The 17,663-nt window shown below is 40.2% G+C and overlaps 1 protein-coding gene across 2 annotated transcripts in view; it reads left to right on the top strand.

Moving 5' to 3' along the window:
• UBN2 (ubinuclein 2) overlaps positions 1 to 17,663 on the top strand; it is a 68,198-nt gene that overhangs the window by 41,584 nt on the left and 8,951 nt on the right. For both annotated transcript variants that reach the window (XM_010599774.3, XM_023539177.2), the window contains exons 8-14: positions 114 to 243; positions 5,626 to 5,744; positions 6,253 to 6,366; positions 6,901 to 7,044; positions 7,782 to 7,832; positions 9,818 to 9,860; positions 14,267 to 15,817. In XM_010599774.3, the coding sequence (XP_010598076.2) occupies positions 114 to 243; positions 5,626 to 5,744; positions 6,253 to 6,366; positions 6,901 to 7,044; positions 7,782 to 7,832; positions 9,818 to 9,860; positions 14,267 to 15,817 (2,152 nt within the window). The remainder of the gene's footprint in view (positions 1 to 113; positions 244 to 5,625; positions 5,745 to 6,252; positions 6,367 to 6,900; positions 7,045 to 7,781; positions 7,833 to 9,817; positions 9,861 to 14,266; positions 15,818 to 17,663) is intronic.

Below are 17,663 nucleotides of genomic sequence, written 5' to 3'. Positions count from 1 at the left end.
GAAACCATGGAAGACAAAAATAAGAAAAAAACCATACTGCTGTTGCCTTCTTGCCTTAACGATGCCACCTAAAAGAAATGTTATACTGTTTATTTCTTGTTGTTTTTGGTCAGCATTGAGTTACAGCTACAGGAGCTAGGCCCTGTCATTCGTAGTGGTGTCTATTCCCATCTCGAAGCTTTTGTGCCATGCAATAAAGAAACGCTGGTAAAACGTCTAAGGAAGTTACATCTCAATGTCCAGGTAAGAGGAAGGACATCTGCACCGGGGTTTTGTAGCCTGTAAAATAAAGAGGCTGGTTTTCGCTTGGGGCCTTTGGCCTTGAATTGCTTTATGGTCACATCGTTCGTATTTAATAACCATACCCAGATAACCATAGGAGGCTTTTTTTTTTTTTTTACATGCTGCTGTAAAAAAAATTAGCATAGTGCACTTGCAAAAATATCGGGGGAGGGGGAGGGTGAGGCTGGCAACCTAGCATAGAAAGTGTGCGTTATTTGCATAAAAATGTGGTACAGCAGTAATGAACAAATGAAAGTTACCTGAGGTATCAGGTTTGTGCCTATGCCTCATTCCTTTAGATGTTGACGGTTGGAGCCTACCTCTAAACATTCAAGTGACAGAAGTGGGCTGGCCAATGTGAAAGAACTGGAAGTAGGAAAACAACTTTTTGCAGATTACAAAGTATTTTCTTAGTAACATTTTAGGTTTGATGTTTGAAGTTCTTTAATGTCCCTATGGGCAATGGAAGAAAGACATAGACCTTTTCCTTCCTTTTCTCTGTGTAATTTTATCGCATATATTTCTGTCTCTACGTATTATATTACATAGTTTTGTGTGTTCCTGAGCTTCCTATAAACGGATTCATACTGTTTTCTTCTGCACCTAGCTTTTTTACGTTCAATTTTGTGTAACCCAAATGTATCTGTTTTTACACATAGTGGAAATCTTTTTTTTTTTTTTTTTGGTAATTATAAATTATTTATTGAATACCTGTTTTTGTGAGAGACACCATGTTCAACACAGACATGCTGTACAGAAGGAAAAAAAAAAGCGCGGTGTAATTGTCCAGGTGCTAGAAGAAGACTGAATAACACAACAAATGAATAAACTAAAAGTAACATTCTTGATAACCCATATGGCCAAAGAGAGCCAAGGTGAGGCAGAACGCTGTTAGAGCTAAAATTCTTCACATTCTAAGAATCCTTTGGGACCTCATAAAAATCATAGAAAATATTTCGTTTCCCCCCAAAATAAAAGTGTTTCATTTGCTCGCAAACTGTATGTAAGCGTATATAAATCCATTCATTTTTACATTCATCGTATGTGTATACAGTGTTCTGCTGTATGAATATCTCCCAATTAACTTTTTTATTCTCCTGTTAATGAATATTTGGGTTCTTTCCAGGTAAAAATCTCAGCTACATAGTTCTTAAAAAGTGATCATCCGGACTGTGATACTAGATAGTCACATTTTTCATAAGGGACTTTATAGCAGATGCTATCATTGTTGTGCGTGGAATAGGTTAAAATACTTATTAGCAATAATATTTATTTATATTTTTATTAATAATATTACATAAAAGTGATTGCACTCCTAAAAACTCCACCTTCCCCAAAATCACATTTTAGAAACAGTTGTTTCAATGAAGAAAAGGAAAGTTAGGAGCTAGAGAGTTTTACATTTATAATTTTTCTGCACCTGTGACAGTAATAGAAGTACGTGGTGGCTTGTGTGTTGCTGTGATGCTGAAGCTACGCCACTGGTATGTCAGATGCCAGCAGGGTAACCCAAGGTGGGCAGGTTTCAGCAGAGCTTCCAGACTGACATAGTAGAAAGAAGGACCTGAGGATCTACTTCTTAAAAAAATTGGGCAGTGAAAACCTTGTGAATAGCTGTGGAACGTTGTCTGACATAGTGCCGGAGGATGAGCCCATCAGGTTGGAAGACACTCTGAATACGACTGGGGAGGAGCTACCACCTCAAAGAAGCCCCAAACCCATTGCCAGTGAGTCGATTCCAACTCATAGCGACCCTGTAAGACAGTAGAACTTCCTCATAGGGTTTCCAAGGCTGTAATATTTGAAAGTAGATTGCAACATCTTTCTCTCATGGAGCAGCTGGTGGGTTCAAACTTCTGACATTTCGATTAGCAGCCAAATGTGTAACCACTGCTCCACTAGGACTCCTTCCTCAAAGTAGAGTCCACCTTAATGACATGGATGGAGCAAAGCTTTTGAGACCTTCATTTGCTGATGTAGCATGACTCAGAATGAGAAGAAACAGCTGCAGACATCCATAAATAATGGAAACGTGAAATGTACTAAGTATGAATCTAGGAAAATTGGAAATTGTCAAAAAATGAAATGCTACACATAAATATTGATACCCTAGGCATTCAGTGAGCTGAAAGGATCTGAAATTGGCCATGTTGAATTGGTCAGTCCTATGGTCTGCTGTCCTGAGAATGACAAATCGAAGAGGGATGCCATTGCTTTCATCATGAAAAAGAACAACTAAAAATCTGTCCTAAAGTGTGTCAATGATAGGATAATATCCATACGCCTACAAGGAAGACCGGTTAATACAAATATTATTCAAATTTATACAACCACCACTAAGGCAAAAGATGAAGAAATTGAAGATTTCTGTGAACTTCTGCAATCTGAAATTGATCAAACATGCAATCATGATGCATTAATAATTACTGGTGATTGAAATGCACAAGTTGGAAACAAGGAGCAGCAGTTGGAAAATACGGTCGTAGTAATGGAAGCAATGCTGGAGATCGCATATAGAATTTTGCAAGACCAACGATTTATTTACTGAAATACCTTTTTTCAACAACATAAACAGCAACCGTACACATGGACTTTGCCAGATGGAATACACAGGAAGCAAATTGACTACATGTGCGGAAATTGACAATGGAAAAGCTCAATATCATTAGAACAAGACCAGAGACTGACTGCACAACAGACTATCAGTTACTCATATGAAGCTGAAGAAAATCAAAGCAAGTCCACAAAAGCCAAAATACAACCTTGATTACATCCCATCTGAATTTAGAGACCATCTCAAGAATAGATTTGACGCATTGAACACTAATGACCGGAGGCCAGATGAGTTGTGGGATGACATCAAGGACATCATACGTAAAGAAAGCAAAAGGTCATTGAAAAGAAAAGACTAAAATGGATGTCAGAATAGACTGAAACCTGCTCTTAACTGTAGAGTCACTAAAGTGAATGGAAGAAACAATGAGGTAAAAGAGCTGAACAGAAGATTTCAAAGGGTGAGTCGTGAAGACAAAGTATTATAATGAAATGTGCAAAGATCTGGAGTTAGAAAACCAAAAGGGAAGAACACACTTGGCATTTTTCAAGCTGAAAGAACAGAAAAAAAAAAATTGAGCCTAGAGTTGGAATATTGAAGGATTCTGTGGGCGAAAAATCGAACAACACAGGAAGCAACAAAAAAAGGTGGAAGGACTACACAGAATCACTGTACCAAAAAGAATTGGTGGATGTTCAGTATTACAGGAGGTAGCATATGATCAAGAACCAATGATAGTGAAGTAAGAAGTCCAGGCTGCACTGAATGCGTTGGCGAAAAACAAGGCTCCAGGAATTGACGGAATACCAATGGAGATGTTTCAACAAACAGATGCAGCGCTGGAAGCGCCGACTCATCTATGCCAAGAAATTCACAAGACAACTACCACCTGGCCCACCGACTGGAAGAGATGCATATTTATGCCTGTTCCAAAGGTGATAAAACACAATGTGGAAATTATTGAACAATATCTTTAATATCACAGGCTGGTAAGATTTTGCTGAAGGTAATTCAAAAGCGGTTGCAGCGGTTCATCAACAGGGAGGTGCCAGAAATTTCAAGCTGGATTCAAAAGAGGACGTGGAACCAGCATCATTGCTGATGTCAGATGGGTCTTAGCTGAAAGCAGAGAATACCAGAAAGATGTTTACCTCTGTTTTATTGACTGTGCAAAGACATTGGACTTTGTGGCTCATAAAAAATTATGGATAACTTTTCAAAGAATGGGAATTCCAGAACACTTAATTGTGCTCATGCAGAACCTGTACATATCCCAAGAGGCAGTCATTCAAACAGAAGAAGGGGATGCTGCATGGTTTAAAATCAGGAAAGGTGTGTGTTAGGGTTGTGCTCTTTCCCTATACTTATTCAATCTGTATGCTGAGCGAATAACCGGAGAAGCTAGACTATATTAAGAATGTGGTGTTAGGATTGGAAGAAGACTCATTAACAACCTCTGATACGCAGATAACACAACCTTGCTTGCTGCAGGTGAAGAGGACTTGAAATACTTAATGGTGAAGATCAAAGACTACAGCCTTCAGTATAGATTACAGCTCAGCATAAAGAAAACAAAAATCCTCACAACTGGGCCTATGAGCAACATCATGATAAATGGAGGAAAGATTGAAGTTTCAAGGATTTCATTTTACTTGGTTCCACAGTCAATGACCATAGAAACAGCAGTCGGGAGATCAAAGGACATATTGCATTGGGCATATCTGCTGCAAAATATCTCTTTAAAGTGTTAAAAAAGCAAAGAAATCACTTTGAGGACCAAGGTGGGCATGACCCAAGCCATGGTATTTTCATCCAGCTCATATGCATGCAAAAGCTGGACGACGAATACAAAAGACCAGAGAAGAATTGATGCCTTTGAACTCTGGTGTTCTTGGAGAATTTTGAATGTACCATGGACTACCAGAAGAACAAACAAATCTGTCTTGGAAGAAGTACAGCCAGAATGGTCCTTAGAAGCAAAGATCTCTTCTTTTGTACTTTGGACATGTTATCAGGAGGGATTAGTCCCTAGAGAAGGGCATCATGCTTGCTGAAGTAGAGGGCTAGCAAAAAAGAGGAAGATGCTCAACAAGATGGATTGACACAGTGGCTGCAACAATGGGCTCAACGATTGTAAGGATGGTGTGGGACCCGGCAGTGTTTGGCTCTATTGTACATTGGGTCGCTATGAGGCAGAACAAACTTGACAGCACCTAACAACAGCAAAAATCCCCGCTGTACTGGGGACAAAGTGCCACAAGAAAACACACTCCTCAGGAACACTGGGACACAGGATTTGTCTGGGTGACTACCATCATGTTAGCATCCTGTTTGCACATTTACTGTCAGTAATGGTGAATTAGGCTGCAAGAAAAATGTAACATCAAGCCAAAGTGAAAGGGGAAACTGGGAGATAGATACTTATTCATATGGGTTCAGGGCAAAAGAAGAAACAAGTGGGTTTGTTTTTGACCACTTCAATCAACCAGTTGATTATTTTCTTCTTACAAATAACAAAGTCTGTGTGTGGTGTTGTCAGTACTGTTGAGTTAGTTCCAACTCATAGTCCCTCTCCTTAGCTAATAGAGGAAGTGTGGTCATCTTAATAATACACAGTTCGCATCATGAAAGCTCAAAACTGTAGAAGAAGTGTCCATATTTAAATAAGTTAATGTTCCAAATATATATAGTCAGTTCCTAAAACAAAAATTTCATCTTTTGAGGCTCTGTCTGCATGATAAATTTGGTAAATATTTTTGAAAAAAACTTGTAGTGTATTTTCTTCTCAGGATGATCGTTTACGAGAACCTCTGCAAAAACTGAAACTGGCTGTCAGCAATGTCATGCCTGAACAGCTGTTTAAATACCAGGAGGACTGCCAGGCTCGTGGTCAAGCGAAGTGCGCCAAGTACGTACCTCATCTGTTTGGACGGGCTTTTGCATTGAACAGATACTTTTAGCTGTTAGAGATTGGTCTTACGTGACCTCATCACCAAGTAGAAATCCAGCTACAGCACTGAAATGACATCACTGAATATTCTGTAAATGACATGTCGCTTCCCACTCAGTTGCTTTGGTTGTCAGAGGCAGAAGATGTCTGTCGATTGAATGTATGGACGTGACCGAAGCAAGAGCTGACACTGGTCAGACCTTGCACATGCCGACTTGACTGGCTGGGGTTGAACACAAATATTGGCTGAACTAGAAGATGAGTGTTCATGCCTTTACATTGCAGTCTAAGGAAGCCCTTATTCACCAATCCCTTTATAACTTGCTCCAAAGTGTTAGGTTGAAAGGTAGATCCCGTGTTTATCTTTCGAGTTCATATTAAGTAAGCTATTCATCAAGTGTTTTTGGAGCATATTATAGGCATTGTTGGGTTAAAACTTTGGTTCATAAACTGTTCTCATTTTTAGGTTGCAAACAGAAGAAGAGCGAGAAAAAAATGGATCTGAGGAAGATGATGATGAGAAGCCAGGGAAACGTGTCATAGGACCAAGAAAGAAATTCCACTGGGATGACACTATTAGGTAAGATTTCACCAAAGCCTTCACTTCTAACCAGATAGACAGTGCAGAAATAATGTTCCTCACCAAAGGTGTCTACAGTAAATGGAAGACTGGATTGGAAACAGCCAAGATCAGTGTGTAATTATCTACATACTCATTATGTCATTAATTATTCAAAAGAAGATTAATTTGATCCTGATATCCTTAGAGGGCTATCACTTTTATTTTTGCGTAATACTTTTTATAAGCTAATCCTCTAATTACTTTTTAAGTCATACTGATTTCGGAAGGTGGAGTATTCAGTATACTTACATAGATCAGCCGTCTTACTTACCAGTGTTTCTCTACCCCAAGTAGAGGGTATAGGTGGAGGACTGCCCTTCTCAGTCTTTGATGCCTTGATTAATAAATGATTAATTCATTTTCTGAATTCTTCAGATAATAGTCTGTGTCATTGCTGTCAGATTTATGTGCTTTTTAAACAATCTGTTTAAAACTTTTTCTATAATTTTAGTCAGATTTATATATAAATATATATATTTTTAATCTGTTTAGAACTTTGTTATGTAACCTTGTTGAAATCAAATTGGGATGCTATGAGTTAGAGCCAAATAAAAGCCAGTCTGCTGAGGATTATCTTAAATCCTTTATGGAGACAGAGGTGAAACCATTGTGGCCTAAGGGCTGGATGCAGGCAAGGTAAGAAATGTGACGTCCTAGACTTTATTTTACTTTCTTGTTATTGCTGTTATTAAACACACATACAACATTCATTTTGCTAAGACCCTAATGTGTTCAGCATTCTATATGGCCAGCTCAGGTTATGTCTGCTTTGAAAACTTTAGACACTTAAAAGATGAAAAGATTAGTCGTGTGGATGTAGAGATAAATGTAAAGGTGATTTTTACTGACCACCTTTTCTATTTCACACTCTGAATTGTCTAGTGGAGAAAAAGGGAGAGTAAGGAAGGTAAGGAACTTTGGGAGGGGAACTTTCTGTGAGTAATGTGAAAATAAGGAACTGAATACAAGATTTAGAGCCTAGAAAAGGAGACCCACCTAGCATTAGGCCCTGTTGAAAATAATTGGTGTAGAGTGGTATCTCAGAAAGCTAGAGCAGCCCTGTTTACAGCCTAAAGGGTTTTAAGTAAAGAATGTTAAAAATTAATAAACTTGGCTGTCTCAACCTGTCGTGTTAAAGCGCTCCATCTTAAACCTACGGAAAAGATCTGTTGGTCTGTGAAAAGATTTAAATAAATAGAGGTGATATAAAGCTCCCTGTAAAATGGACCATTGAGTTTACTGTACCATTACAACTTTTACTTGGTAAATAATCAAATAATAGCCTGTTGAAAATCAAATGATTTAAAAGTAAATAAAGTGATTAACTTGTTATTATCTGCTATTAAAAAACTATGTCATTTTAATTTTTCCAGAATGCTTTTTAAAGAAAGCCGGAGTGTACACAATCATCTTACTTCTGCGCCGTGAGTAAAAGCAGACTCTAGATTTCTTCCTTTATTTCTGTCTCTATCGTGTACTTTAGTAAGCAAAGTATCGTTTGTTAAATGCCAGCTGAAACAGGACCCAGACGTCCATTTAGGCAATCCTCATCTTCCGCCATCTTTTAGAAAAATCATTTTGAGTATTGACTGTTTGGACCTCAGAACACATTTATGTACTGAAATAGTTCTCATGCTAATTTCCAGAAACCTATTGAATCACGTTGTTGTTAGTTGCCATTGAGTGGCTCTCCTTACATATAAAGTTGCCTGTCTCATTGGCTCAGTAGTGGAGCAGTAGGGGGCTGTGTAAATGGGAAGGGATTGGGTGTTTTCCTTTATTCTTGGGCCTTTGACCCTCAGTATTTTTGTGTCCTTTCCTGCACCACTTAATGACCGCCTGCATAGGTGACTTGTAGCCTGGAGCTGCCCTAGCTTACTGTACAGTTGTGTGTTCGTATCTACCCTGCCTGGCCCTGCAGATGGTTTATTCACAAATAAACCTACGTCTCACGTCGTTCCTTCTATTCAGAACAGAATGTTTCCTTAGTGAGATCTCTTATCTTCCTGATAGGCAGGTAGAAGGGGAAGTTTTTTCTGTGGTTACATTTTTTTGGGTGAATATTGGTCAATTCCACCAGAGTTTTATTTTTGCCTACAACCTAATGCTATTTATCTGTAGCCTACAAGTAAAGAATTGAGGCTTATTACAGAATAAAATTAGCAAGTTACTAAAAGGCCTGGTTAGCATCTTTTTTGGCAGTGTTACAAAATTCCTCCTGTGCTTGTATATGGTTATAATAGATACATTTTTTTCAGTTCTTAGGAAGGTCACTTTACTAGTATATTACCAGAGATGTGTTGAGGTGGTTGTGATTTTCAGTTCTTGCCATGCTTGTTTTCTAGTATAAATTTAGATATTTTGGATTCATGCAATATAGGCTTACTTCATTTCAAGTGTTTTAGTTATCTCTGAAAAATATACATTTGTGTCAACAATATTTCTAACCTCTAATTTCCCTATAATTCTAAAATCACATACGTTACAGTTCATGTATATAACTCATGCCTTTAATTCTAAAGCAGGTGTTTTCATAGGTCCTCTACCCTCAAGTTTTAAAAAATAACTTCGTTATTACCACTAACTTTGTTTTGTGGCCACAAGTATGAATCTATGGAATAAATGGGCCCGGGATGCCTCTTGCTCAAGTATTTGACTTTGAAAATTACAGCCATAATTTAAGTTATAGATTGGCAGTGTTAATCTAGTAAAGTAGAAATATTCAGATAACGTGCGGTATCTTAGCCCATAAACCCTTCAGTTATTTAGCAAACGTACTGAACACTTCCTACTATGGCACACATATGATTTTTTAAATCTTCAAACTTTTTCATGCTGGTTTCCAGAGGTTCCGAGGTTCCACGGTATTTTTTCTCACCTGTCACCCTCCTCCTTTTTTGGTCATTTTGACATTTTTTATTTGAATTTTTACATTAAAAAAAATTTTTTTTTAACTTGAGGGTTTGCGTGCGTGTGTGTGTATTTTAAGTAAAACCTTTTTCAGAACTTGTTGGCAAGGTTGAATTTGAGCCTGAAGCTCCTTGAAGCTCTCTAACCAACAGTTGTAAATTCTTGCCCATTCCTTGAAGTGGATCTCTTTGGGCAGCTTAAGAGATTTTAAGTTATTTTATATTTTATGTATTTATGTTTCATTTCTTAAAAAACTTTATCATGTAAATTTTATATTTTACTAATTATTTGGCCTTTTTTCCAGTTAATCCAAATTAGGAACAATTTTCCTATATATTCACATATAAATTGAACACTTATGTATAGTTTTTTTCCCAAAAAGAGCCTTCCTAGTAGTAGGAGAAAGTATCACCCGTGTAAATACAGAATTATGTTATAACTGCTTGATGAATGATCTAAACACTACTGAAAGGGCCTCGTCTTTAATCTTTTCTCTCAGGGCAAAGAAAAAGGTGATCCCTGCACCTAGACCCAAAGTGAAGGTAAGTCCTGAACCAGACCTCTAAGTATCATAGTCGAGGCAGGTTGAAATACACCCTTAAGGTTAGAAGATAATTTATATTTAGAATAGGTCAGCAGGTACCAGACTCTAAGATGAATGTTTGTAGACTTCGTAAAAATCCTTAGAATCTTGTATTTGGAGAATAGATGACTGTGTACAGTGGGAGATTTGTATAAAACAACTAAATTATAAAGCTTAATACTCCTTAAAAATGCTGTATGAAAGACAGCAAATATCTTTTATAAGAACAGCTGAGATTACAAGAATGTCAGAATCTCTAAGGGTCAAAAACAAAGAAAGAGCTGCCTATTACTCTGTCATTGATACTGTGGTTGCCCTTGGGGATCTGCTGATTTCCGTCACTCACAGTGTATCTTTTAATTTCTTCTGAGAGCACAGTAGTCCAGGCCTTTGTGGGTTTGTACTAGGCCAGGATTTGGAATGAGACCCTGCATAATGCTGGGACCCTCAAAGGATAACATCTTTAGCAAAAGAAAGGACTAGAAGAAAATTCACTCACCAGCAAAGAGATTAAGAAAATTGCCTTGGCCTGGGCTCTGGACTACGGGAAGGAAGTCCTCCCTGAGAATCTGAGGATTTTCACGGTTTAGGAGTATGATTTACACTCGTGCACGATGTAGGAATACTTCAAGCTAAGAAAGTAACTTAAAAATACTAGGTTAGTAATACCCCAGGGTAACTAGCAAAAGCAAATTCTCTGGTATCATGCACTGTCATCATAGGCCTTCAGGACTCACCACAGATCAAAGCCATGTCAAACATGAGCTCACAATCTGAAATTACAACACAGGAGGTAAGTCACTATGACTGACAGTCAGCGGAAACCGCAAACAACAGAATTAGATTCCCTGAGAACGTAAAGGGGTGGATTTATTGGATGTGAAACTAATTGTATCAAAAAATTTAAATATTAATAAAAGGGAATAAAAAAACATTCTATCAAAATAGATAAAGCAAATTTGAAAGAAAATCAAGTATAACCTCTAGAAATGAAAAATATAACTATTTGAAATTAAAATTTTAATGAAAGCCCATACCCTTAGGTTTTGGACTTTTCTCCATGTTTTCCATACTCTCCTTGAATAGATGCCCTTCTTTGCTTGTGAGGTTATGGCCAGAAGGTCAATATTTGTGCTTTTCATTATTACTGCCTTTTATTATCACCATCTTTATAAATCTAATCTTTGAGTATCTGTGAGTGAACATCTGAGAATGATGGCATGAGCAGATTACATGCTGCAACATTGTATGTAGTATGTATTACTAACAATAAACCAAAAAAAAAAAAAAAAAAAAACCCACTGCTGTTGAGTTGATTCCAACTCATAGCAACCCTTTAGGACAGAGTAGAACTGCCCCCATAGAGTTTCCGAGGAGCGCCTGGTAGATTCAAACTGCCGACCTCTTGATTAGCAGCCTGAGCTCTCAGCCACTAGGCCACCAGGGTTTCCTTACTAACAATAAGACGTGCAAAAAAAGGAACCAGTTGTTCTAAGTGCAATTCATCGTAACTGGAACAGGTCGTAAGTTGTAAGTTGAGGTCTACGTGTACAGAGTAAATAGTCTTCTTTTTCTTAGTAACCTACTTTGTCGTCTAATCTAGATACTACTGAGTCAATCTTTCATTAATTCTGTTGAATTCAGGCTTTATTTTGACCCTTTATTAGAGCATTAAACGCATAATGCCCTTCATAAAGATTGTTTCAGTTTTGATACATCTACTCAAACATATGATTAATAAAATAATTGGATCGGAAATTTATTAGGATTTTATCAGTGGATGTGTTAGGATGGTATGAGGGAATTTTGTTTGTTTTTCTATGGTTAAATTACCCTTTCTTTTCCCAAAGTAGAAAAGCTGTAGTGCTGGCTTGTTTTTTCCTACTCGGCACCCCTCCCCCTCCCCCATATACTTTTTCTACTTATAAAGGTAATATAAGGAAATGCTTACAGTAGAAAGTGCAAACAATGCAGAAAAGTAAGAGAAAAGTAAAAATATTTAGAAATTTCTCCTCACTCAGAGAAAAAAGCTCTTTCTGGCACACGTTTGCCATTTCTTCTGGATGTCTGTCCATCTTTCCATTCCTTCCGTCCATCCATTTAACTGTGTGTTTATCCAAATTGAATTAACATTTTATAGAAATGGGACAACCAGCTTTTCTGACTCAGTTATATGTCCTGAACAATTTTCTCCGTCAGTTAATATAAAGCTACTTCATTCTCTTTAATAGCTACACAGCATTCCATTGGGTGGCTTTAAGGCGGTTTTTATAAAGAAAAAAATTATTAATAAAAAAAGTTACTGAACAGGAAGCACAACGGAAAGCCCCTAAGGGAGCAGGAGAGCAGTGGGATGCAGACCCCAAATTCTCGTAAAGAGACTAGACTTAATGGTCTGACTGAGACTAGAGGGACCCCTGAGGTTATGGTCCCCAGACTTTCTGTTAGCCCAAGACAGGAACCATTCCCAAAGCCAACTCTTCAGACAGGGATTGGACTGGACTGTGGGATAGAAAATGATACTGGCGAAGAGTGAGCTTCTTGGATCAAGTAGACACGTGAGACTATATTGGCAGCTCCTGTCTGGAGAAAAGATGAGAGGGCAGAGGGGGTCGGAAGCTGGACAAATGGACACGAAAAGAGAGAGTGGAGGGAAGGAGTGTGCTGTCTCATTAGGGGGAGAGGAACTAGGAGTATATAGCAAGGTGTGCATAAATTTTTGTATGAGAGACACTTGATTTGTAAACTTCCACTTAAAGCACAATAAAAATTAAAAAAGAAAAGTTATTGAAAACCCTAATTTTACACTGGCAGCACTGCCAATATCATCCTGATAGATTCTTCCATCTCAATTTCCACACTCTTTATAAAGCTGGGATCTTCACTGGCCAGGTAAGGGGAAGGCATGTCGTGGTAAACCTCCAGGCATCTCAGCAGGTGAATGTGGCCCTCGTGTAGCTGTACCAGGTACTTCTGCTGGGCACGGAGGTCTTCAGTCAGGGGTTTTAGTAGAGAAGCTCAGAAAAGCTGCCAAGGAAGTTAGAACGTAGAGCTTTCCTACCAACTGACTTCTGTAACAGCTCAGAAGCGGGTGGTGAAGCCTACTCCTCTCCACTGGGTCCCACTGTGCTCACAGTAAGTGTGGGTCTGTGGCAATCAGTGCACAACAAAAGACTTCTGGGTTTCAGCACATTTGGGGATTTCGTTTTATTTGTTTTTAAGAAACTAGCTGAAGAAACTGACATGATTTTTAGATAACGGTTTTATTTCTTCTTAATCTTAAAAAGGAAATGAGTCAGATACTTTTTATTTCTCTTCAGAAGGAAACAGTTACTTTTTAGTTCTTTGCCCTTTGAATAAACTGCTCTCTCATCTCTTCCTTGAATTTTAAGAAAGTGAATTTTTTGTCAAAACAGACTGCGTTCTCCTAGGCATTCAGAGTTTTACTCTGCGGTACCTTTGTATGCGTAGCTTTGTGCTTTACTCATAGTGGACACTTGGTAAATATTTGTTGAATGAGTTACAAACGACTTCCACTGTAATGACTAGAAAACATCATTTAGGTACTCTAGGATTGAATCAGGATCCCTGGTGGCATGGTGGTTAAAGTACTCAGCTGCTAACCAAAAAAAGGTCGGCAGTTCAAACCCACCAGCTGCTCCATGGGAGAAAGACGTGGCAGTCCGCTTCCGTAAAGATTTACAGCTTTGGAAACCCTGTGGGACAGTTCTGCTCTGTCCTGTAGGGTTGCTTTGGGTCAGAATCAGCTCAGCAGCACTGGGTTTGGCTTTATTTTTGTTTGTAGTTTGATGTTATTGATGTTTTCGTTTCTCTCTGTGCTGGCTGGGGGTAGCTGCAGGCCAAAGCATACAAAGAGGCAGAAATGGGAGGACTACTGTTAGGCCAGCATCTTAGCAGATCAGACTAGGCAGCTGGGGTAAAGTCTTAATATAAAGGCAGGAATTCTCCTGGGTCAAGGAGAATAAAAAGAAGGTGGTCTCTGATCAGATGGGTATGGAGTGGTGCCTGAAGATGTGATACAGGCCGGCAGGGGGTTCACCCATAATGCAGCCAGCACAGGACTGTTACCTTGACTAAGTTTCAAGGCCACTTCATAGCTCAGCTTGCTTAGCTAGGGCAGGTATGTGCTATATACCAGATACCTTTGGCTCGGGACAACAGCTCAGTCAAGAGCTCTATCTATCCTTTCAAGATTTATTTTGATTTTGACAGTCTCTAAAGAAGATTTGCAATAGAAAAATAATTTTGATCATCATGAGAATTTCTTAGTCCCTTAAAAATTGATATTTTATAACTTTTTATTAAATATTTTAATTTTTCCTAATACGATGCTGTTTTTACTAGGAGTGCAGTCCAAAAAAGGACCAGAAGACCCTCACCTCCGTGGCGGCTCCCGCTGGCGGCCCTCTGGCGAGCTCCAGCACCTCTGCCGTGGCCTCCACCAGCTCTGGCTCAGCAACAGCCCAGGAAACCATCTGCCTTGACGACTCCCTGGATGAAGACCTTTCCTTCCATTCACCCTCACTGGAGCTTGTTTCTGAAGCTCTAGCTGTTATCAACAATGGGAACAAGGGCCCCCCAGTTGGCTCCAGGATAAACATGCCAATGACAAAACCTCGTCCGGGACTGAGAGAAGAAAAGTTAGCAAGCATCATGAGTAAGCTGCCACTGGCTACTCCCAAAAAACTCGATTCTACTCCGACTGCGCATTCGTCAAGTCTGATTGCTGGTCACACCGGACCAGTGCCAAAGAAACCCCAGGATTTAGCTCAGACCGGCATCTCTTCAGGCCTTATTGCTGGGTCTTCGATTCAGAACCCTAAAGTTTCCCTGGAACCTTTGCCAGCCAGGCTACTTCAGCAAGGGCTACAGAGGTCAGGCCAGATCCCTGCTTCTTCCTCCTCACAGACCCACGTGTCCTCCTCATCCCAAGCCCAAGTCGCTGCCTCTTCTCACGCTCTGGGAACGTCAGAGGCCCAAGATGCGTCTTCATTAACACAAGTCACAAAGGTGCACCAGCATTCAGCTGTCCAGCAGAACTACGTGTCTCCATTGCAAGCAACCATTAGTAAATCACAGACCAACCCAGTGGTGAAATTAAGTAATACCCCCCACCTTTCCTGCTCATCCCCACTTATGAAGACTTCAGAGAAGCCACTCATGTACCGCCTCCCCTTGCCCACCCCCTCATCTGGAAATGGTTCTCCGGGGTCTCACCCCCTGGTCTCTAGGACAGCACCTAGCACCACTACCTCCAGTAACTATTTAGCCAAGGCTATGGTGTCACAGATCTCCACGCAGGGTTTCAAATCTCCCTTCTCAATGGCTGCATCCCCCAAACTCGCTGCCTCCCCGAAACCTGCCACATCTCCGAAACCCTTGCCCTCGCCTAAGCCTTCTCCCTCCCCCAAGCCCTCGCTGTCAGCTAAGCCTTCGGTATCAGCTAAGCTTATTTCTAAATCCAACCCAACTCCCAAGCCCACTGTCTCCCCAAGTTCTTCCAGTCCAAATGCACTAGTAGCCCAGGGTAGTCACTCCAGCAGCAACAACCCCGTCCATAAACAGCCCAGTGGAATGAACGTCAGCAGACAGTCTCCCACCTTGAACTTACTGCCCGCTAATCGCACTTCAGGCCTTTCATCTGCAAAAAATCTTCAGGCCTCTTCAAAGCTAACAAACTCGTCTTCCACTGGAACTGTCGGGAAGAGCAGCTTGAGTGGAGTCGCACTGAATGTACCTGCCAGCAGAGGTGGCAACCTTAACTCAAGCGGAGCTAATAGGACTAGTCTGTCTGGGGGAACAGGAAGTGGAACACAGGGTGCTACTAAACCATTGTCTACTCCACACAGACCGTCCTCTGCCTCAGGGTCTTCAGTGGTAACGGCCAGTGTGCAGGTATGTATGGTGTGCACATCCGTGTGATGGAACCAAGGGGGCACCATGCTGCCTGTCAGCCAGTCTACTCGTAGGCTGATGAGAATGTAGGTTACGTGGAGTGGGCTTGTTTCGGGTGAAGTTTTTGTTGGGCTGTGTTTGGTTACTGGTTTGTTTCTCCCCAGTAAAGCATCACGTGCTCACTTTAAAATTTTTTGAAAAACACAGCTAAAATGCAGTTTTAAAACTAAGTCGCTTGTCAAAGTCCTGAAGAAAGCAGCAACTTGGGAGCTGAACATACATCACTCGTCTTCTCTCTTCTCCACCCCAGGCCCCTTTCTCTTGCCAGCTTCATTTTTTATTTAATCACATTTATACATTTATGTTATCTTTTTTTAAGCATTTATCTTTTCAAATAAATTTTTTTTATTTTGCGTTAATATTAAAACTATTTTTGTATATAGTTTTTGTATCGTATTAGGGTCTGCAGTCCTTTTAGGCCACAGTTTCCCCAATCCTGAGTTTCTCATTTAAACTTCCCTTGGAATCCTTTCACAAAAGGTAACGTGACTGCTGTTTTACCTGCGTTCTTGCGCATCTTACAGTTTCCTTCTGTGCTGTCCCTCAGGAGTAGGTATGACTCCCGGCACACACATTGTTCCACGCCAAACTTTGTGAATGCTGCTGCCCTGATCCTTGCTCAGTATTTAGGCTTGAGGAGAAGTCTGAGGCCACTCGGATGTTTTTTGTTCCCTTATAAGGTCGCTATGAGTCGGAATCGACTCAATGGCAGTGGGTTTTTTTATGGAGAATAAGCAGCCCTGGTGGCACAGCAGTTAAAGTGCTTGGCTGCTAACCGAAAAGTTGGCAGTTGGAACTCACCAGCTGGTCCATGGGAGAAAGGTATGGCAGCCTGCTACCCTGAAGATCTCTAGCCTCTATACAGGGCAGTTCTTCTCTGTCCTGTAGGGTCACTATGTTTCGGAATCAACTCGATGTTAGTGAGTGTGGATTTAGAATGAATGTGTTTTTGCTGCCTATATGCTACTAAGATTTTCTCCTTTTTCTTGAAAGTCAAGTGACCCCAGACCATAGCTGGGCTTGTCTGGTTTTTATTAATTTTGTACCCAGAACATAGTAACACCTTTCATTCTCAGACCTAACTGTTTTTTTAGTTCAAGAAAATTCTGTCCTATTATGACTCTGGTTATTGTTTCTGAACCATTTGCTTTCTTATTAGAAATTTTCATTTTTTTCCCTGGAGTTAAAAATTTATTTCTACTTAGTTTTCTTTGAACTTAAGGTTGTCTTTCTCCATCCTTTGCCTACTGTAGAATCTATCGGTTCAGTTTTTTCCTAGAGGATTTCCTGTATTTGATCATTTCTGTTTTCCCAAAAGAACCCAGATACCGTCCAATAAATAATTGGTTTGCCATTAAAGCTACAGGGCAAAGTTGGCATTTTTGAGAAGTAGACACACTCTCCTGGTTTCTTTTCTCTCCTGAATGACTCTGTAACCTGGGACCCTGGTGTCCTGCCCCCATGTCTGATCTCTTTCCTCTCTGGTTGGTTTGACTAAAGAATGGGCAGTCATGGGCAAGGTGGTCCCCACGTTTTGGTGCGCCCACGGTGCTTTTGGTGTTAATGCAGCTCCTTGTTGACGTCTGTCAGCTGCCTATAGCCTCTACAGCCTGCCTCTGTCATACCGACACTGCGACCAGCATTGCTACCTGAGCTGCAGAACCTTAGCACCTGAGTGTGGGCCACCTCCAGCTGTCTGCTCACCTGCAGAGTGAGAAGGGTAGGTTAGCAGACGTGAAAATCCTTCCAGGTTCAGGTCGTTAGCTCTGTGCTTTCTAGTTGATAA

Source organism: Loxodonta africana, chromosome 8 (genome assembly GCF_030014295.1).
Source record: "Loxodonta africana isolate mLoxAfr1 chromosome 8, mLoxAfr1.hap2, whole genome shotgun sequence".
NCBI classification, from domain to species: Eukaryota; Metazoa; Chordata; class Mammalia; order Proboscidea; family Elephantidae; genus Loxodonta; species Loxodonta africana.
Note: the sequence above shows the minus strand (reverse complement) of the source record. Positions and strands in the feature narration are given on the sequence as shown.